Source organism: Triticum dicoccoides, chromosome 7A (genome assembly GCF_002162155.2).
Source record: "Triticum dicoccoides isolate Atlit2015 ecotype Zavitan chromosome 7A, WEW_v2.0, whole genome shotgun sequence".
NCBI classification, from domain to species: domain Eukaryota; kingdom Viridiplantae; phylum Streptophyta; class Magnoliopsida; order Poales; family Poaceae; genus Triticum; species Triticum dicoccoides.
In genome coordinates, this window is record NC_041392.1 from 740699322 (window position 1) to 740721153 (window position 21832).

At 45.2% G+C, this 21832-nt stretch overlaps 1 protein-coding gene across 1 annotated transcript; it reads left to right on the forward strand.

Moving 5' to 3' along the window:
• Positions 1-290: 290 nt before the first annotated feature.
• Positions 291-2719, forward strand: LOC119330614. Its single transcript, XM_037603729.1, has 2 exons — positions 291-1710; positions 2517-2719. Exon 1 carries the CDS (start codon positions 315-317, stop codon positions 1701-1703), a length of 1389 nt encoding a protein of 462 aa, XP_037459626.1. The 5' UTR covers positions 291-314; the 3' UTR covers positions 1704-1710; positions 2517-2719.
• Positions 2720-21832: the final 19113 nt, after the last annotated feature.

Genomic DNA, 21832 nt, shown 5'->3' on the forward strand with positions numbered 1-21832 from the left:
CGCAGGTCTGAGCGGGTGTTTATTTTGTGAGGTATACATGGATGTTTGTTTCCGTCTTTTATCTAGCCCACAAATGAAGAGTTGTCCTGATAAAATTTTAATTTGTGATTAGTTTAACACTACAATTTGATTTTCAAACGTTTTTCAAGCTTAATAAAGCTACAATTTTTCGAATCAATGAAGTCGTGCAGAGCTGTTCGCTAAATGGCTTCGTAGAGAGCTGTTCTCGCTCTCAATCTCCCCACAGCCACTGGTCACTCCTTCCCACTATCCCCGACCATAACCCTCGATCCCCTTCCTCCACTCCTGCGGCCATGGACCCGCCGCCGCCGCCGCCGGCCTCCATCCCCGTCCCCGACGACCTCCTGGAGGAGATCTTCGTCCGCTTGCCCACCCTGGACGCGGTCGCCCGCGCCTCCGCCGCCTGCACCTCCTTCCGCAGCGTCATCAAAGGCCGCTCTTTCCGCCGCCGCTTCCGCGCGATGCACCGGCCTCCCCTCCTCGGCTTCATGGACGCGGCAGGATTCCACCCGGCCCAGGCGTCGCACCCCTCCGCCCCGCTAGCTGGAGCCCTCGCCCCCTGCGCCGCCGATTTCTCCTTCGTCCCGGCAGTCGTTTCTTCTGCCTCCTACGTCCGGCCCGCCGTCCAAGAAGACGACGGGGAAGGCCCCCGCTGGCGCCCCTGCGACGTCCGCGACGGCCGCGTGCTCCTCGATTGGATCTCCTTCTACCCCCGTTCCGTCCACATGTGGAGCTACCGCGAAGGCTGTGCCCGCCGTGAGGTAAGCATCCTCATGGACTCCAGGGAGCCCGTTAACCTCAACATCTGTGCCCGCCCGACGTGGACCAAACGGGAGCGCTGCAACGCTGCCGACTTCCACCTCGCCGTCTGTGACCCCCTGTCCATCAGATACGTGCTGCTTCCAACCATACCCGAGGACCTCGCCTCCCAGCCACAGGATCTCCTTCAGGAATTCCAGCCTGTGCTTGCTCCCTGCACCGGCGACGACAGCGAGGAAGTGCCCTTCAAGGTGATATGCATAGCAAGATACCAAACGAAGCTCGTCCTCTTTGTATTCCCATCCACAGCTAGGCAATGGTCTATGGTCGAGTCCCCCATTTTCCCTTCTTTGGAGCACATGTCTTGTTTGTACGACATGTCCTCTTTTGACTATGTGCGCGGCTCTTTCTACTGGACAGATCGTCATGATTGGAGTGACCATTTGATGGTGCTGGACACGCGCACTTTGAGGTTTTCCACTGTTGACCTTCTCACCGGTTACCATATGGAGCTCAGAAGTCTGCCTGGCCAGAGCTTTGATGATCGTCGCCCAAATGCTGTTGTTCTGGGCCGAGAAGGAGCCCTTGAGATGTTTTCTCTTGTCTGTCAACACGGGGCCTTTGCTCTCTACCATACCTCTCTGCAGAATAATTCACAGGAATGGAAGCTAGAGAAGATTATACAGCTGCCTGGGCAGTATCGTGACTATTCCATCTCCACAATTGGTGCAGCCGAGGGATTCTTGTTCTTCCGGGGCGCTCTAGGAGGTCTGGGCAGTATTGAGAATGTGGATTGTTACTCAATGGAGGTCAAGACATATGGAATTACCAAAGTCTGTACAAAGACGGAGAAGTTCCTCAATCGCAGATCTGCTCTCCCATACTTTAGCTTCCCACCACTGTTATCGGAACCAACTATCTGATCAACTGGTAAGCCTAAGTATGTCATTTTACGTTGCCATTGGGTGCATGTTTTGCTTGTTCTACTCGCATGGTCATATATAGAAAGTTTATTATTGTTCTATTGGGCTGTACTACCTTGTCAAACTATAGCCAGGAGAGGTTGCCAATTCATGGTTTGATTCTGCGCACATTTTTAACAATTGTTTGTGATTGTCTTGAAAAAAGATTACATACTACTTCCTCCGTTCCAAAGTAATTGTTGTGGTTTTATTTGAAATTTGAACTAAAACCATGACACTTATTTTGGAATGGAGGGTGGAAAGCTAATTTTTATTGCTCCATATCTTAGTAGAGAGAATGCCTTTTGCGCTTGCATCTTGATATGGTACATCTTTAGTCACACTTTGCACTTACACATCATCCATTTATTTGAACGATGATGCTCGAAACAAGAACGATGCACAACATGTAAGCTGATGTTTGAGTACTCTTTATTTATTTCGTTGTATTTTCAAAATACGAATGTTGCATAACCAGTAAGTTGATGTTTGAAGGTCTTGATTCTTGTATTTATGAGCACTCCTTATTTACCATGTTATGTTTTCAAGAATATGTTTTCAAGAACAGAGAGTGTTCGCCTGTTATGGTCTGCTGATTTTTTGTGTATATTGCTTCCAAGCTGCAATATAGTATGGTAGCTTGCGAGCCTTTGTTATTAAGCTGTATTTTAATCTGCTTTTTGGCACATGCCTCCTTCCTAAGAAATGGGATGGGGAAGATTCCCATTGCATAAACTGCAGTTGCTTCAATTCTAACTAAATACATGTATGCAGATCTGAGCTCGCTCGATTGATATTGCTTGGGCCATACATCTGGAGTAGGATGGCGGATGGTCAAGATGGTGCTGATGTAGTTTGATATGTCCGTATTAAGTACCGCATGTATGTAAGCAGGATATGCTGTCAGCAAGTTGAATTTGACCAACACTGACGTCGAAGACTTGGGTTTATGTTGTGTACTGATGTTTGCGTTGGAAGACCTCGGAGTTTATGTTCCCCCTTTCAATCCATGCCCTCAGTCTAGATGGTCTATCAGTAACTGAGAGAACTACGTAGCTTTTATTTGCATGAGTGGAGTGGACGAGTTAGTTAATTTCTTTTAGTAAGATGCTTCTGATGATTTCATCTCTAACGCCTGCCGAATTCTGGCTGAGTTGCTATGATTGAGTTTCTTGCGCACGACTGGCTGTAATAGACATGGATATCATACAAACATCAACTTTCAGAGCTTCATTTTTCTCAGAGATGTACTCACTCAAATTTGAGCTGAGAGCATCATGTTGTCTATCAATATGACAGAAACTTCAGAAACCTTTTCCATGTTCAAAAATCTGAAAATTGGAGGAGTAAAAGGGCATTTGATACACCACACAACACAGCCACACATCTGCTACCTTGATCTATTTTTACAAACTTTTTCTACCAGCACCAGAATCGAACGACTTTTACAAACTTCTCTACCAGTTGGAACATGTTCAACAAACACTATCTTGACGTTATGCTAAAAAAAACACTATCTCGACGCTTGGATAAAACCGAACATGTGCCTAGGTGACAGTTTGGTAGCAGGCTGCGACAGCTGCTGCCGCTCTCTCCAACGCCTTGAACCGGTTAGCCTCCACCTGCGCCCTCTGCTCCTCTGTCATCTTCATTTTGCTTGGCTTGCTTCCAGCATTTTCCGCTCCATCTTGAGGCTTCTCCAGCACCCCCCTCTCCAGATGTGCTTCCAGATTCCTGTCGTGTGCCATCATCAACAATAACAGAGCATCACAGGTCCTCAAAACATTCATGCTGAACTACAAAGTCCAATATTTTTTCAAGAAAGTTATTTATTGTTCTATTAGGCTTGTCAAACTAGCTTGAAGAGGTAGCTAATTGATGGTTTGATTCTGCACACATGTTCAACAATTGTTCGTGATTGACAAAATCAACAAAAAAATGAAGATTACATACCAGTTTGGAAATCTAATTTTTATTGCTCCATATCTTAGTAGGCTTTTGTGCCTTCATATGGTACATCTTTAGTCACACTTTGCACTTAAACCTCATCCATTTATTTGAACGATGATGTTCAAAACAAGAAAAGCTGATATTTGAGTACTCTTTATTTACCTTGTTGTGTTTTCGAGAACATATAGTTCACTGCAATAAGATAGCTCCAGGATTCTTGGGAAGCATGAATAAACAGCTCATGCGCCTTTGTTCTTAGGCTATATTGTACTCTGCAATTTAGCTCATGCCTCCTTCCCTAGAAAATGGGATAGGAAAGATTCTCACTGCATCATCTGCAGCTGCTTCAAATTTCTAACTAAATACATGTATGCAAATCTGAGCTCGCTTGCTAGTTGCTCGGGCCATACACCTGGAGTTGGCTGGTGAGTGTTCAAGATGGTGCTGATGTAGTTTGGTATGTCCGTGTTAAGTGGCATATGTATGTAAGCAGGTATGCTGTCTGCAAGTTGACTTTGCCCGAAATGACGTCGAAGACTGTAGTGTTGTTTATGTTGGAAGATTGGCTAGACTGGTTGTGCTGACTTCTGTTACATTCTCATGAGTTAGTACTAGCTTTTCTCTGCATGAGTGGACGAGTTAGTTAATTTCTTTTATTACGATACTTGCGATGAGTTCATCTGTAATGCCTCCCAAAGTCTGGATGAGCTTCTTGAGCACTGAGCATGGGTGGTTTTGTTGGCACTCTGCAAATATATGGTCCCATTGCATAGAAGTAGAACCAGAGGTTTGTTATCATGCTAACCTGATCCCTGTAAGTATCACCTTTCGGAGCATCAGGTTTCATACAAATGTACTTAAGCATGAGGTCTTCTATCAATATGCACATGAATTCCAGAAACCTCCTTTTCTAGAAATTTCAGAGCATCATGTTTCTCAAACTGTCTTTTCCTATACTAATATGCACACAAATTACATGTTCAAAAGGCTACATACATAGCACCAAGGTAAATTTGAGTCACAAACGGCACTTGATACATCAGATTTACCAGCTACTCTACCTTGCCCACACCAGCGCCAAAGTAAACCAACTTCCACAAACTTTTCTACTAGCAATCAGTGGAGCATGTTCTCTGCGTTTTACTGACCAAATTCAGTAAACACTATCTTTGACAGTTCAATAAAACCCAACACAACATGGTATGCTACATGGCCTAGGCTGCGAGTGGGATGCGCGAGCCCGAGCTGCTGCTGCCCACTCCGTCGCCTTGAGCCGATACTGCTCCTTGGTCAGCTTGACTTTGCTTGGCTTGCTGTCACCATTATCACCTCCATCTTGATGCTTTTCTGTCTCTCTTGGAGCCAAGGGTTCTCTAGTGCCTACCACACCAGGTCTGATTCTAGGTTCCTATAGGATCATCAACAATAACAGAGTATCGTGTCTAGGCACGGCTTCTGTGTTTTTTCTTTTTTTGAGGAAACTTCTATTTCATTTTAATGTATGAGATGAATGGCATTAAACATACATATGTGTTTACTTTGAGAACTTACATCAGTTGTGTTTATTTTCGTAGATTTCGTTCAGCAAATCCTCTTGCATTGGATCCACATCATTGCATTCCATCATTGGAGGATCTATACCTTGTTGCACCGACTACATGCCATGATTGTCCGTCAACGGAAGTTCAGTCCCCAGGGTAGGGTCTTCCTGTGTGGCTCACATCTGCCAGACATAATGAATGTGCAATGCTATGATTATAATGTCTGAAATATATGTTTGGGATCCAGACAAGTGCTTTTCTAAACTAAATGCCTAAAGATATGCATTGTGTGCACTGTAAAGAAAACAAAGTGCTCAGACAAAATGTAGGATCTCCCCCTCTGGCCACCCTATCCTTCAGTTCAGAAATGCATCTCGGACAAAGGAAGTACAGTGTCAGAATTCAGAATACAAATGCCCGGGGAGAACAAGGTATAAAAATCTATAGAAATTTGTGAAATAGCACAAGAACATCAATTCTGCATATATTCCCCGAAAACATACTCTTGTAGTATTCCTTCCCTGAACAAGAGTGACATGATAAGGAGCATTACAAATGTTCTTTTAGGGTGTATTGTTACTTAATGAATAATGAGATATTCATGTCTTCTTAAATAGTCTCAATGTGGCTGTTGTTGCAGGTCATTACCTTTTCCGTTACGTTTAGTCGTTAATATACACTCCCGTAAGCCATCATGCCGTTGTAAAAAGGCATATTTGGATTAAGTAATTCCCTTTCAAGCATCCTATCTAGCGGGAGGACAAGGGTGGCATGATAAGGAGGAGCATGACGATTACTTTATTCCAGGTGTATTTTTGTCCTTCATTTATGAGATCTTCATGGTCCGCTACGAAACAGAAGATCGTCAAGTTGACGGGCTGCAGGTTCTTGCCTTTAACATTGCGTTTAGCCATGAAACAACAGTTTCACACCGAGATGTATAAGGCCACCATAGCATTATGAAATACCATGGCAGATTAGTCGTGGCGTCCATATGTTATTCTGTTCTACTACCTCCACATTAAAATATATGACGTTTTTGCAGTCCAGTTCAATTAAAGTGCAAAAATGTCTTATATTTTGATACAGAGGGAGAGTAGCATCCTATTGAGCAGAAGAAATTATGTCTAACTTAATTTAACCTTAAAAGAAGTTGATTGCAACAGCATGGAAGTAACCTCTGAAAGGAACAACAAAGCTTACCCTAACGCGGTTACAGGCCCCAACCTTTTCAACTTTGGGCACAAACTGCTCGAAGGAGTAGCAAGGGATCAGGCGAGAGTGCCGGTCCACATTGTTGTGGAAAATATGAAACCCTAAAGTTATGTGTTGTATTGATCTGACCCTTGTGTAGGGTATATATAGGAGTACAAGAGGGGTAGAGACTTGGAGTACAAGACAAGTTACATGTGGTTTAAACTAATTCTATCTCTATCTCCTTATCTCTAACTTAAACCCAATTATATTTCTAACTTTCCTCCTCAGTCGTAGCCGGAGTGAAGCGGACGAGTACGACTGGATTTGAAGTCTTGCACTTTCGTCGTCTTCTCCGCCGCGCCATCATCAACTGCGTCTCTGATGGGTTGGCACCTAGGGCGGTGACTGCGTCCCCTTCTGGTGCCTTCATGCCTTCTCCTTTATTCCCTCCCGCAGTCACAGCGGAACTGGCGTGGACGCTAGTGACGACGCGGACGCTGTTGACTGGAGTTGTTGCCGATGAGTTGCTGTAGACGTAGCCGTGTGGTCGATGTCGAGGTAGCCGGTCAGGGTGATGTAGCCGTGGTCGATGGTGTGGTCGTCGTGGATGATGAAGCCGCACAAAGCTGGAGGCGCAAAAAAATGCGCTATGACGGGGCTGCAGACGTGGACGATGCACCTTGCGGATGTCAGAGGGTGCCGTCGGCGATGAGTCCACCGATTTTGCCAAGACCGGAGGAAGCCCATCAAGCACACATCGGTTTTGCCAGAACCGTGTGGTCGTATAGGGTCGTCACTGTAGTGACGCCGTGTCGATGCAGTCGTGCCATCGTGGATGACGCGATCGATGCAGCAGCGTGTCGACGATTAAGTGTCGCTTGAAGGCGTCCCTCGCGGCGACCAAGTGTCGATGCCGTGTCGCGCCGGAGAAGTCGATGAAGAATTGCATCTGTTTCCACACCGGCCTTGCGTGTGGATGGTGCATGTGTGGTCGCTTCTCGTAGATGTGCTCGATGAAGTGGCTTGTAGCCTGACGTAGTCTTACAGCTTGATGATGCGGCGGCTTGATGTATGTGCAGAAGGTTGAATCGATGGAGGCCGCGCGTCCTTCGCGCGTGATAGGGGCGGGCTCAGGATTTCAAGAGTGTGTATTCAAAATTTCGAAGGCGGTTTTTTGGAAGTCTAAAGCCTTGTTTTGGCATATATAATGGATTCTAGTACCAGTTTACACAAATTGGGTAATTCCTATGGATATCGCAGAATATAATATATTCATAGAATTGATCATAATTCCAAATTTCATCTTATAGAAAATACTAATTGTTCAAAGATCGAAGCGGCAACATCTAATATAGAGAGATGGGAAATAAATAATGATAAAAAGCTGACAAATTACAGGATGACAGTCCTATCCTTGATGCTTTGAAAATGAGTTTAGTTTAACTAAGAATCTGCATGTTTGGCAACACTGGAGGAATTTTAGTTTGCTAGTCTGTTAAGAGGGCATTCTCTTCAATGAACTATTTAGAAACAAGCTGAGAAGCATGAGATACAGAGAGAAATCAATAACAAAAATCCAATTAGCAAGGTGAATACATCTAATTTCGATGAACAAATCATATGTACTGCTATGTGAACCTAGGGATTTAAAATTGAAGACCGATGTGTGCAAAGATCAGTACCAGAGGGTGCGGGGGATGGAGAACGTGCACGTACCGCTGGAATCTGGATGACGCGCTGCTTGCCCATGCCTGCCGCCGGTTCGTGACCTAGATCGTTGGGAACAGGGAAGGTAACTGAACCAGCGATGGATGCATGGCGTGCGCGCACGGTGCAACCTGAAGCAGTTTGGGCCTATGGGCCATGGGGTGGGTGGTGAGGGAGGATTGCAAGCTGGGCTAGCCTCTGTTTTTGGGCTGAATTGGTTAGGTAGCACGTTTGTTGCATCAGTTTCGTTTTTTCTTGTACATACACATGATATACAGTATATATATCTAGTTTCTTGCCGAAAATAATGGGTATTCAACTGAATACCCTTGAATTGAGGTGGGCCCGCCCCTGGCGCGTGTGGTTTCTGCGGTCTTTCGAACCCTGGCTGCCCTGATGCTTGACGTGGTCGCGTAGTGGCCGGACTGCGTTGCTCCTGTCCGGCGTCCATGCAGAACGCGCAGATGATGCGCTGGTCTCCTAATTTGCTGGCTCGTTCGGCCGGCCTGCGCTGCTCCTCGCGTCACGCCGCATGTTGACGTATATCGGACGTGGTGACGGAGGGTAGTCGAGGAAGGAGTCCAAACGTGAACATAGCGTCTCGCTTGGAGCTGCTGGGTCCGGCGGGCGGATGGTTGATGCAGAGACCATGCGTGCGGCCGTGATGCTTGCCGGCTGGATCGGATCAAATCGTCAGGATCCCGCGGGCGCTTGGGGAAGCCGTCGACTGCACGGGAAGAGAATCCTCGCAGGGCTGCAGATCTCCTTGATGCCATCCATGCATACATGAATATTGATTCATGGCTGGATCCACCTTGGCTACGCATAGATGCATGCGGAGACATGCAAGAGATTAATCTATAGGAGTTCGAATCCCTCCCGTAAACGGAACCTGGGTTAGTTACTCTGCATGCGTGATCGACGGCTCTGGTGTTGGAGGAGAATCTGCCGCGTGAGCCTCGAGGCCCTCGACGGCTTGGAGTCGAGCGCGCATGCTCTCACCGCCGCGTGGTGTCCCTTAGCGGGTGCGCCGCCTAGTTCGCGCCTTGGAGCATCTAGGCGTGATCGAGCCTGCCATCAAGCCATCATCGTCAACGAATCTTGCACCAATTTTTTCCAGAATCTGAGGGTCGTCGAATTTGTTTGTAGCTAACAGAAAAGATGATCTACTGGAATTTCGAAAATTGAAACTAATCTAATCTATGGAACCAATCTGATCATTGATCGATCGGGTGCCGCGCCCCCGAGGAGAGGACATTAATCTCCCCGGGGGCGGCGCGCTGCCGAAGTGGTGGAGAAACTTAGGATCGACGTCGTGAGACTAACCGCTCTAATATCATATGGAAAATATGGAACTCTAAAGTTATGTGTTGTATTGATCTGACCCTTGTGTAGGATATATATAGGAGTACAAGAGGGGTAGAGACTTGGAGTACAAGACAAGTTACATGTGGTTTAAACTAATTCTATCTCTATCTCCTTATCTCTAACTTAAACCCAATTATATTTCTAACAGTAGTAGGTACTGTTGAAATATATTGCCCAACTCCCTTCATCAGTTCGAACTTTTGAATGAGTTGGCTGGAGTATGAATTCAATATGGTATCAGAGCCAGAGGTCTTGAGTTAAGACCCTGCCAACGCAATATTAAATAAAAACGATTCTGCGGCCTACATCGATCCCACGTCTAAGGACTAAAATAGCCTAGATGTGAGGGGGAGTGTTGAAATATATTGCCCACCTCCCTCCATCAGTTCGGACTTTTAGATGAGTTAGCTGGTGCATGAATTCAATACACATAAAGCCTGATCAGATTGGCAACGTACTCCACCTGACGGAAAGACACAAGCTCAGAAGTAGGAGGCCAAAAGTGATCAGAATAAGCATAAATTATACTATGGCCGGCTTGAAGGGGGCGGCGAAGTGGGAGGAACTGATTGTGGTGCAGAGGGGTAGTCGCATGACCAGTGGCCCGGGCTGCCGCACTTGAAGCAGCCGGGCAGCGCTATATATCGCTTAGGGCGCTGCTGTACCTAGCTTCTAGCGACACTGAGGGAAGCCTCCCCTAACGACAGGAGGCGCGAGATGGCGGCCCAGGCGCGGGAGGCCATAACCTCATTTTACTTTGTTTTTTTACTTTTTTGTTTTTTTGCTTCCTTTTTTTATTTTTGTTTATACTTTCAAATATTCTAAATAAATATATTACAAAAAAGAGTTTGCGTAAAACATTTAAAAACTATCAACCAAACTTTTGAAAAATGTTAAATGTGTATAGAAAAATGATTCTTATCTATATAAAAAATTCAATGTGTCTGAAAAAAGTGATCATGTATTTTTAAAATGTTAATCAAGCATTTGAAAAAAAGGTAATATTGTATTTTTAAAAAGTTAATATTTTATTTGAAAGATGTTAATCAAGCATTTGAAAGTATTAAAATGTGTCTAGAAAAAAAGTTGATCATGTACACAAAACCAAATCTTGTATTTCTAAAATGTAATCAAGCATTTTTAAAATGTTTAAAATGTGTATAAAAAATGTTGACCATGGATTAAAATAAATTAAACTTAATTTTGAAAATTGTTAAATGTGTATTCGGAAAAAGTTCTTGACATATACAAAAATGTACAATGAAAACCAAAACAAACAAAGAAAAACAAAAAAAGAATGAAAACTGAAAAAATAAATCAAAGAAAGAGAGAAAAAGGAAAATCGAAGAACCAAGTGCAAAAAGAATGGAAAACAGTGAAAGCCAAAAACTAAACAAAGAAAAACCAAAAAACATTGAAACCCAAGATAAAACAAGGAAAATGAGAAAGAAATAAACTGATAAAAACCATGAAAGAAATAAAATAGAAAAAAAATCAAAGTATAACTACTGAGAAAAGAAAACCAAAGTATAACTATCAAAAAACCAAAGAAAAATGGAGAAGAAATAAGAAAACCAAACCAAAAGGAGAAAAAGAAAAAAATCCTAACGAACATATCAGCCACCGACCGACCAATGAACGAAACAAGTAACACGCTATTGGGCCGGCCCATATGCGCACGTTGTGCCGGAGAGCTTCAGCGAGACGGATGCTAGTCTCGCTATAAGCGAGACATGGCATTCTTGGTGGGGATCATGGATAATGCATTGCAGTTCTTTTGGCAAGAAATTAATGAGGTGGATTGGCGCCCTGATCTGCGACTGTGACTATTCACTCACCCTAGCACGATCACGATGAGCCGCCGCCGGCGCTCTCAGTGGATAATGACGACCACAACTATGCAATGGTCTATGCTCGAGCCCCCCATTTCACCTTCGTTGGAACGCATGTCCTGTTTTGACTGCGTGCGCTGCTGCTTCTACTGGACAAAGCCTTATGGCTGGAGTGACCATTTGATGGTGCTGGACACACACACTTTGAGGTTTTCCATTGTTAATCTTCTCACTGGCTACCATGTAGAGCTCAGAGATCTGCATGACCAGAGCTTTGGTCTTCAGCCTCGCCCAATTGCAATTGTGATGGGCCGAGAAGGAGTCCTTGAGATGTTTTCTCTTGTCTGTCAATACGGGTCGTTTGCCCTCTACCATACCACTCCGAAGAATAATTCGCAGCAGTGGAAGCTAGAGAAGATCATACAGCTTCCTGGGCAGTATCATTCCATTTGCACTATCGGTGCAGCTGAGGGATTCTTGTTCTTCTGAGGCGCTCCAGAAGGTATTCATATTGGGAATGTGGATTGTTACTCAATGGAGTTCAAGACTTATGAAATTACTAAAGTCTGCACAAAGATGGAGAATACCTACAATCCCAGACGTGCCCTCCCATACTTTAGCTTCCCACCGCTGTTATCAGAACCAACTATCTGAACAACTGGTAAGCCTAATTATTGCCAATTTTCCATTGGGTTATTGGGCCTGGCTACCTTGTCAAACTAGCTACAAGAGGTAGTTTGATGGTTTTAAGCTGATGTCTGAGTACTCTTTATTTAACTTGTTGTGTTTTCAAGAGCATAGAGTTCACATGTCATGGTCTGCTATTTTTTATTTATCTTGCTTCACTGCAATAAGATGGCTATAGGATTCTTGGGAAGCACGAATAAGCTTTTGGACAGCAATATGTTCTTAAGCTATATTTTACTATGTAATTTTGCATTTAGGAAAGATTCCCATTGCATCAACTGCAGTTGCTTCAAAATTCTAGTCCCATGTTTATATAGAAAGTTAATTATTGTTCTATTGGGCTTGACTACCTTGTCAAACTAGCTAGTAGTCAATACATGGTTTGATTCTGCATGCAACGTTTAACTCCCATGTATGTGATTGAGAATACTAACTGAAAAGAAAGATTAGACACTAGTTTCACCAGCTTGTTTTTATTGCTCCATATCTTAGGAGAGAAAATGGCATTCACGCTTGCATCTCTATGTAGGAGTACATTGTTAGTCATACTTAGCACTTCACATTATTCATTCAGTTGAAAAGATGTTCAAAACAAGAATGTTGCATAACCTGTAAGTTGATGTTTGAAGGCTCTGAATCTAATACGTATTTGTGAGCACTCCTTATTACCATGTTCTGTTTCCAAGAACACATAGGGTTCACCTGTTACGGTCTGCCAATTTTTGTGTATATTGCTTCCAAACTGCAAAATGAGCAGCTTGGGCGCCTTTGTTCCTAAGCTATGTTGTACTCTGTGGTTTAGCCTAAATATTTGTGAGCACTCCTTATTACCATGTTCTGATCAACTGGTAAGCCTAAATATTGCCATTGGGTTCATGCATTGCTTGTTCTGCTCACATGATTATGTTGAAAATTAGTTATTGTTCTATTGGGCCTGGCTACCTTGTGAAACTAGCTAGGAGAGGTCCTAATTGATGGTTTTAAGCTGATGTCTTAGTACTCTTTATTTACCTTGTTCTGTTTTCAAGAGCATAGAGTTAACATGTTATGGTCTGCTATTTTTTACTTATCTTGCTTCACTGCAATAAGATGGCTATAGGATTCTTGGGAAGCACGAATAAGCTTTTGCGCCTTTGTTCTTAAGCTATATTTTACTTTGTAATTTTGCAAGTAGGAAAGGTTCCCATGGTTATATAGAAAGTTAATTATTGTTCTATTGGGCTTGACTACCTTGTTTTTTTACGGAGGCTTCACTACCTTGTCAAACTAGCTAGGACAAGTAGTCAATTCATGGTTTATTTATTGTTCTATCTGCATGCATGTTTAACTCCCATGTATGTGATTGAGAATGCTAGCTGAGAAGAAAAGTTACAGACTGGTTTCGACAGCTAGTTTTTATTGCTCCATATCTTTGGAGAGAAGATGGCTTTCGCGCTTGCATCTTTATGTAGGAGTACATTGTTAGTCATACTTAGCACTTACTACACATTGTTCATTCAGTTGAATGAAGATATTCAAAACAAGACTGTTGCATAAGCTGTAAGTTGATGTTTGAAGGCTCTGAATCTAATATTTGTGAGCACTCCTTATTTGCCATGTTCCGTTTCCAAGAACAGATAGGGTTCACCTGTTATGGTCTGCCAATTTTTGTGTATATTGCTTCCAAACTGCAAAATGAGCGGCGGGTGCACCTTTCTTCTTAAGCTATGTTGTACTCTGTGGTTTAGCTCATGCCTCCTTCCTAAGAAATTGGGATAATGAAATTTCCCATTGCATCAACTGCAGTTGCTTCAAATTTCTAACTAAATGCATTTATGCAGATTTCCCATTGCATCAACTGCAGTTGCTTCAAATGTCTAACTAAGTACATTTATGCAAATCTGAGCTCGCTTGCTAGTCGTTTTGGTCTTGCTTGGGCGATCTACACCTGGGGTTGGATGGCGGATGTTCAAGATTGTCCTGATGTGGTTTGATATGTCTGCATTAGTATGAATGTAAGCAGGATATGCTGTCAGCAAGTTGAGTGTGACCAACACTGAGGTCTAAGACTCCGGTTTATATTATGTACTGATGTTTGTGCTGGAAGACTTCGGTTTATGTTCCCCCTTTTAATCCATCTCCTTAGTCTAGATGAACACTGAATGTAAGCAGGATATGCTGTCAGCAAGTTGATGCTTTTATCTGCATGAGTGAGTGAATTTGTTAATTTCTCTGATTAGGATGCTTCTGATGAGTTCATCTGTAGCCCTGCAATTTCTGGATGTTTTGCGCAAATGATGACAAGTACCAATTTTCAGAGCTTCAGGTTTGTCACAAAGTTGTTGTCAAATTTGAGTTGAGAGCATCAGGTCCTCTATCAATATTCTCGGAAATTCCAGAAACCTTCCTTTCCATGTTCAAAAGGCTGAAAACAGGAGCCATAAAAAGGCGCTTGATACACCCATGAATTTGCCAGCTACTCTATTTTTTCCAGACTCTTCTAGCAACTAATACAAACTTCGTACTAGCACCTACCTCACCAGATGTGGTTCCAGGTTCCTGTTGTGTGCCATCATAGGTCTAGAAAAATATTTTCGTTAAATTTTCACAGTCCAAAGTCCAAAGTCTAATGTGCACAGAGTGTAGAGGCGTGTCTTAAATAGATTATAGAAGATTCACAGCTTCTCTATTCAATAAACATTTTTGTTAAATTTTCATGGATGAGATGAATCACATGAAACTCGGTTAATCCATGAGTTTGAATGATCACTTTAGTGCATGCTGTTTCTTTTGCCACCGGATGAACTCTTTTAAGGACAACATCACTCAAGGGCATTGTTCTTGTCCACCAGCCATTCGCATAGGTTGGTATTCTTATGTGGATGGATGTAGTATAAGTTGAAAACTTGTGACTAGTACATGAAAATTCCCATGGGTATTGTTGTAAGGTGGATGTGGAGTACCAAAATGAGTTAGTCAATTTCTGAGCACATATGGGTGCCCCCGCATTTGCGAGTTCGGTGCAGTTTTTTTTGCTTATCTACTCCTATTCTGGTACCATAAGCGCCTGGCGGATGGCCTCTGCTTCAGCAATTTCAGGACATTGCACATGATCAACAACACATCGACAAGCAGCATGCATTACCCCTAGATGATTATGCATGACAGCACCATATCCAGCCTTTCCAGTACCGGAAAAGATCTCAGCATCCACGTTCATCAGCATTAGGCCCTCCGGTGGCGGACCCATTTCTCAATTGACGTCAAGGTCCACTACTTTGGTGACTTAAGAGACTGAGGAGCTTGTTTACTGCACTTCTTTTTTAATATGGTGTTTCAGGTTTCATAAGTGAGTACAAAATATATTTTGTGCTCGATTTCACTATGGATGTTTCAAGCTGCAACCATATGTGCTTGGCGGTAGGGATTTTGTGCTGGGATTGTGTGTTGGAGATAAGAGGATAGTCCGAAATCCGAACAACCATATGGCAGCAAGTGTGCAAACAATTTAAGGTACCGAAACCCCCTATTTTTTGACTTAGGGTTTGCTTTGTTACACTATGCTATCATGAATTAATGAATATGTCAGTTGTGGCCGAAGAGCAAGTTAGAGAACTTGTATGTATGCAATAGCCGAAGAGCAAGCCGGAGGCCTGGAGACATTGGTGTTGATTCTACCGGTGGCAACAACAAATATTGAGAGAGCATTTTCTACCATGAGTATAGTCAAGAGCAAGTTGAGAAATAAGATGGGTGATAGTCTTTTGGATGATGGCCTAGTCACATACATTCAGAGGGATGCTTTTGCCGAGGTGAATGAAGATGATATAATTGATACTTTCATGGCAATGCAAAAGCTTAGGCCAAAAACATAGTCTTTTTGAGCTTCTCAAGGTACGTACTATGGTCCATATAGTATGTACTATGTATGCTTCTTTATGCAAAACTTAGACTTAATTTAGAATTTTAGTGTGTTTATACGAGCATATTTATCTATTTCTATGTGATATTAGTAACTAGTTAGAACGCCCAAATGTCATATTTCTTGTAAATTGTTTTTTGAGGGGTCGGACCACCTTGATGTCAAATGCTAGCTCCGCCACAGCCGAGGGTGCGGGCCTGGACGGGAGTGAGCGGGAGAAAAGGTTGCTCTCCTTCGGTCGCGTTGCCGAGCGTCGCCATTGCAAAGCGGGAGAACATGGTGCTAGTTAGCGCCGCTTCCATTTTTCATCATTAGTTCACGGTTGATAAGGTGCTAGCTTGCTTAGCCTGGATTCAGAATTGACGCCGAAGCATCACGAGCTAAATTGGTACGCAGTGTGGTACGAGCAATTGACGCTGAATTCAGAGTATCGTATTTGTTGGTGTTGATGGAGACGGCGAGCAGCGGCTGGTGTCGCCGTCCGCTTCGTATACCTTGGGCGGCTCAACGGGATGAGAGGGCATGCCTGCGCTTGTCATGTGCGGCAGCGCAACTTGGGACCGTCCCAGGGGAGATGAGGCCGTACAGAGGCAATCGCTTAATTCGGTTTCCTGCTCGATTGATAGATCCGAGGCCCTAAACAGATCACGTGCTGGCGGGAGTCTAAGCAGAGATGAACATTACTAGCAAATTAGAGCATCTTAGCCGTTCGGTCCACATGACGTCGAAAAAAGCCGCCTGAAGGCGAGCCGACGCTAAATTAACGCGTGTGGGGGTGATTTAACTCTCAGTCGTCGGCCAACAGGTCATCTCGGGTTCGACGATATTTCATACAAAATATATGCAAACTCGACGATTTTTGCATGAACTCGACAATACTTTATTGGAATTTGTAAAAAAACATGAAAACATGCAAACTACGACTGAACTACGCCTAAACTACGCCAAACTCCGCCTAGCCGTCACCGCCACCGCCGTCGCCGTCGTCTACATGCCCAGAAGCCAGTAGAAGCGGGTGTAGTCGCCGTCGTTGCCATCATCGTCGTCGTCATTGCGCGGCTGGCTTTGGCCGGCGCCGTCCCTGCTGCACCCCTGGCCAGGGTTGCCGAGGCGCGGTGGCGCGCTGGATGGCTCGGCCTCGTCCTCCTCGTTGCTGTCGAGGACGATGCCGCCGTCCTCCTCGCGCCCGCGGCGCCGGGCCTGGAGCTCCGCGTACGCCCGACGCTGACGGCTTACCTGCTCCCGGACGTAGTCCTCCTTCGCCCACTTGACGATCGACTCGTCGTCGGGGGCCGCCATCTCGACGTGCTCCGGCTTCATCGAGAGCAGCCCTGGCTCCGGCTTCGGCTGGACCAGGCGAAAGGACCGCGCGGGGAGGGCCAGGCGAGGGCGCCGCGGCGGGTGCGGCGCCCGAGCGGCGTCTCCTCCGGCTCGGGCTTGACGGGGCGGAGCGCGGCCGACGAGCCGAAGCCCGACGACGAGGACGACCCCGGCTCCATCCGCCGCGGCGTCCAGGAGCTACCACGGCGGCGAGAGAAGGACGGTCGCGGCGGGTACTCGAGGCGCGGCACGTTGCCGGTCTCGATATGGTCTTGGACGGCCTCGAGGGTGCAGGCTGGCACGCCCCACCACTCACGCCGTCCGTCGGCGTTGAGGCGGCCCCGCGGGATGACGCCGTTGGTGGAGGCGATCTACTCCTCGCAGCGGCGTTGGAAGTACATGGTCCAGTGGCCGTGGCTGTCGGCAGCGTAGCACGCCTCGTTCCGTTGTTCCTTCGTCAGGGACGAGCGGATGCGGGTGATCTTGGCCCGCCACGCCGCCCCTTCGGGCACCGGAGGCACCGGGCCGCCGCCGGCGCTTAGCCTCCACGTCCCCAACACCCGCATGTCAGGGGGCGCCGGGTACTCGGCCTCGTACAGCAGGCGCGTCTCCGGCTCTTGGAGGTGGCGGCGGCCGAAGCCGTTCGCCTGGGTACCTCTCGGCCATCTTTCTCATCGGCGGGAAGAGGGGAGAGTGTTGCTTTCTGCGCCGAAAAGGGGGGAAAATGAGAGCAGTTGCGTCCACCGGCGGGGAGGTCGCCTTTTATAGCCGTAGCTGGGCGGCGACAGGCTGCATGCCGGGCGACGCGTGGCTGGACGCGCGTCGCGACGCGTTCACTGCGCCGCTCGTGAGGCATCAATGGAGGCTGACCGGCGCGGCAGCCTTCGCATTGATTTCCACGGGAATCGAGGCGATGAGGGCGATGAAGCGTTGTCTCGCTGACTCGGCGGGACCATCCACTTTCGCGCCCAAAACGCTCGCCTTAGCGCCTCCGGACGCCCCCCAGCGCGCCGGGTTTGGCCTGGTTCCGCCGACGCCAGCTTCGGTCCAAACCAGCGAAAAACGAGCTCTCAAGGACGTGATTGGGCCGATTTTTGGGCGCCGACACGAAAAAATCGCCGGGAAAGGCCTGTTGGAGGCGCGACTGAAGATGCTCTTATCAAGCTATCCTCGAATCAATCTTTGATGCGAACAATATCAGTTGTTGGATCAATTTAATACTACACCTTAAATTCGGTAGTATGATGTACCCTAAAAAAATCTCTAGATAAATCGCGTCTCCTGTCTCCGTTGTCATCACACAATTCGTTTGGCAGGTCTCCTTTATTTATTTTTTCTATGCTTTGGCAGGTCTCGCTCGAGACAACCAAATCGTAGAAGACCATGTACACATGGGCTGCGACCGGCGGATCGGACACGGCCTTGAAACCGTGTGCGATGAGTTGTTGTGTAGTAGTGATAGTGCGTAGCTTGCCTTGTGCGCAATGTCCGACCGAGTCGACATGCAGATGGATTGCCGCTTGTACCACATCATGCATACGTTGTTTATAATTTTTGTACGTAACTATACATTTTATCCTTACTCTATTAGCATCTGCTTCCTAACCTCCACCTAACACTAATTCTGATGTATAAGAAAGGAAGATCAACGCGGCGACGACCACGACCTTTGCCAAACCGCATCCATCCATCCGTGAGTCCATTCATCCGTCAATAACTAATGAATGCATTGAATATGCATATGTACTACTCCTACATATATCCAACAAAACAAAAGAGACTGGAACTTCAAAAAAAAAGAGAGAGAGAGAGACTGGCCGGTGGAACACGTCAACAATCCATTCTGCTCCTATATATACATGCCATCGATGCGGGCTTCCTCAACCTAACCGGAGCAAAGCAAACACCACATCCACCTCACTCAGCTCAGCTCACTTCATCCCGAAGAAGAAGAAGAAGAAGAAGAAGATCATGGGGTCGTGGCCTGGAAGGTTTCTTGGTCAGAAGAACAAGGAGAAGGCGAGGTCACTAACAGGTGGTGGCCGTGGCTCTGGGGCGCGAGGCGGCGTCCGCGACACTCCGGAGTCCAGCTCCGCGGCGCGCGGCGACCTCGGCGGCCCCCTGCTGGAGGAGCACTTGGGGTTGGCCTTTGAGGCCGGCGACCCGGAAGACTCGCCGGGGTTCCTCCAGGCGATTCGCGAATCGGAGAAGGCGTCGACGTCGCCCCTGCTGCTGGAGAAGTACCAGAAGTTGGCCCCCGAGGCCGGTCACCCCGACGACCCCCTGGATTCTCCAGGGCTCCACGCCGCGCTCGCCGCTTCGAGGGCCCCGGGCGGCGTCATTGACCTGAGTGACTACGACTTGGGCAGCGACGACGAGGACAAGAGGATTAGGACTAGTTAGGTTAAAACACAAATTTTGTTTGAATATTTGTAAAAATCCTAAAATTTGAGTTGTTTGAAACGATCGTTCAAATTCGGTTTATTCGGCGTAACTGGTTTGGTTTATTAGATTTTAAAAATATCAGTTTTTACAAAATGCTAACCGAAATATGATACCTAAAAAGTCAAGCAAAAAAAAAATAGACCGACCTACTTCGGTTTGGTTAATTCGGTATTTCGGTGCACGGGAGTAAATCAGATTTCGGAAAAGTAGAGTACATCCAAGCAAGAAGTTGTATGGTAGTTGCTCATAAGGCAAACACAGATTAGATCGGTGTCTTCGGGCTAATCAGTTGTTTAGCGACTGGAACTGAAGTAACAATCGAACACCGAAGTTCATTTAAACAAAAACAAAACAAAAGAGAAAGATCGAAAAAATGAAACTATTTGATTTATTCGGTTCAGTTCAGTTTCCGGTTGAAAGTGCCCACCCCTACTTCATGTAAAAAAAGGCATGCATGCAAAATTGTGAAATGAAAATAAATATTAAAGAACAAAAATTTAAATAATGAAAATAAGACAGAAAATAATGAAAATGGTTTAAATTCATTTGGAATAAACAAAGGAATTTAAATTTAAAGTTGGGGATGGAATTGTTTGAAATGTTAAAATGAAAATAATTAATGGAAACCATCAATTTAAATAATGAAAAAAGACAGAAAAGAAGAATCTAAAATAAAAAATATAAATAAAATATTTTAAAAAAGGAAAAATAAATAATTTAAAGTTGGGGCTGGAATTGTTTGAAATGTTGAAATGAAAAAAATGAATGAAAACATCAATTTAACTAAACAAAATAGACAGAAAATAAGGGTAAGAGGCTGGAAAAAAATATAACGAAAAAATTAAAAAGTTTAGATGTAAATAATTGTTGAAGAATAAAACTGAAGTAATGAAAATATGACATAAAAATTTTATAAGGACTTACATTTATTTGTAGTAATGAAAACAATTTCAGTTTCTGTTGGAATGACAATTCAAAAGTATGTGAAAAAACAATATAATGAAAAGAATTGAAAATAATAAGCCCACCCTAGTCACTAGGCTTCGCGTGGCATAGTCGGCCCATCCCGAATCAAGCACACACGGGCGATAATGACAAGCCTCTCTGCCGGCAGATGGCCCAGTGACTGGGCCCAACATGCCAGTGACGGCGAGAGGAACGGCAAGTTAGTTAAGAGGAGCTCGACGGCATAGGTGGGACTAAACTCCCACCCCCGTGCGGGGGGAGCAACTAGTTAACGGGCGCTCCTCCGGCTGCCTCGCAACGATCAGTTTCATTTGGCGCGCTTTCAGCCATTCGTCACATGTCGCGCTTTGGACGCTTCTTCCGGATTTTATTTTTATTTTTTCGCACGCGTTTTTGGTCTTTTAAACGGTTTTTTCGATGTTTTGGTTTTCCCCCGGTCTTCCTTAGCTTTTCGATCAAAGAAAAAAATCCAGGAAATTTTTTTTTGCGTGAAAAAAACATGTTTTTTTCTTTCGCGAAAGTCACTGTTTTTTTCCGCGAGAGACACGGTTGTGCTTTATCGAGAGTCACGACCGTGCCTTTCGGAAACGGAAAAAACGTGTTTTCTGTTTTTTTTCTTTCGCGGGAGTCACGGTTTTGCTTCCGCGAGACGCACGGTTGTGCTTTCGCGAGATTCACGGCCATGCCTCTCGGAAAGGGATAAACAAAACATGTTTTCTGCTTTTTCTTTCTTTCGGGAGTCACAGTTTTGCTTCCGCGAGAGGCACGGTTGTGCTTTCGCGAAAGTCACGGCCGTGCCTCTCAGAAAGGAAAAAAAATATGTGTTTTCTGTTTTTTCTCTTTCGCGAGAGTCACGGTTTTGCTTCCGCGAGAGGCACGGTTGTACTCTCACGAGAGTCGTGGCCGTGCCTCTCGGAAACAGAAAAAAAATACGTTTTTTGTTTTTTTTCCTTCCACGAGAGTCACGGTTTTGCTTTCATGAGAGGCACGGGTGTGACTTCGCGAGAGGCACAGGCGTGCCTCTTTCGGAAAGGAAAAAAAATCATGTTCCTGGTTCGTTTTTTCGCCTGGTTTTTTCGTCCGGTTTTTTTCGTAAAAAAAGTTCGTGAAAAACTATCAACATGGGATCTAGTTTTGAAGATCTCAACGCGAAGAATCCAATGGTGAAAACGATTC

Bases quoted from the DNA above. Each gene is read 5' to 3' on its own strand.
- LOC119330614 (XM_037603729.1), top strand. From the start codon at position 315: ATGGACCCGCCGCCGCCGCCGCCGGCCTCCATCCCCGTCCCCGACGAC.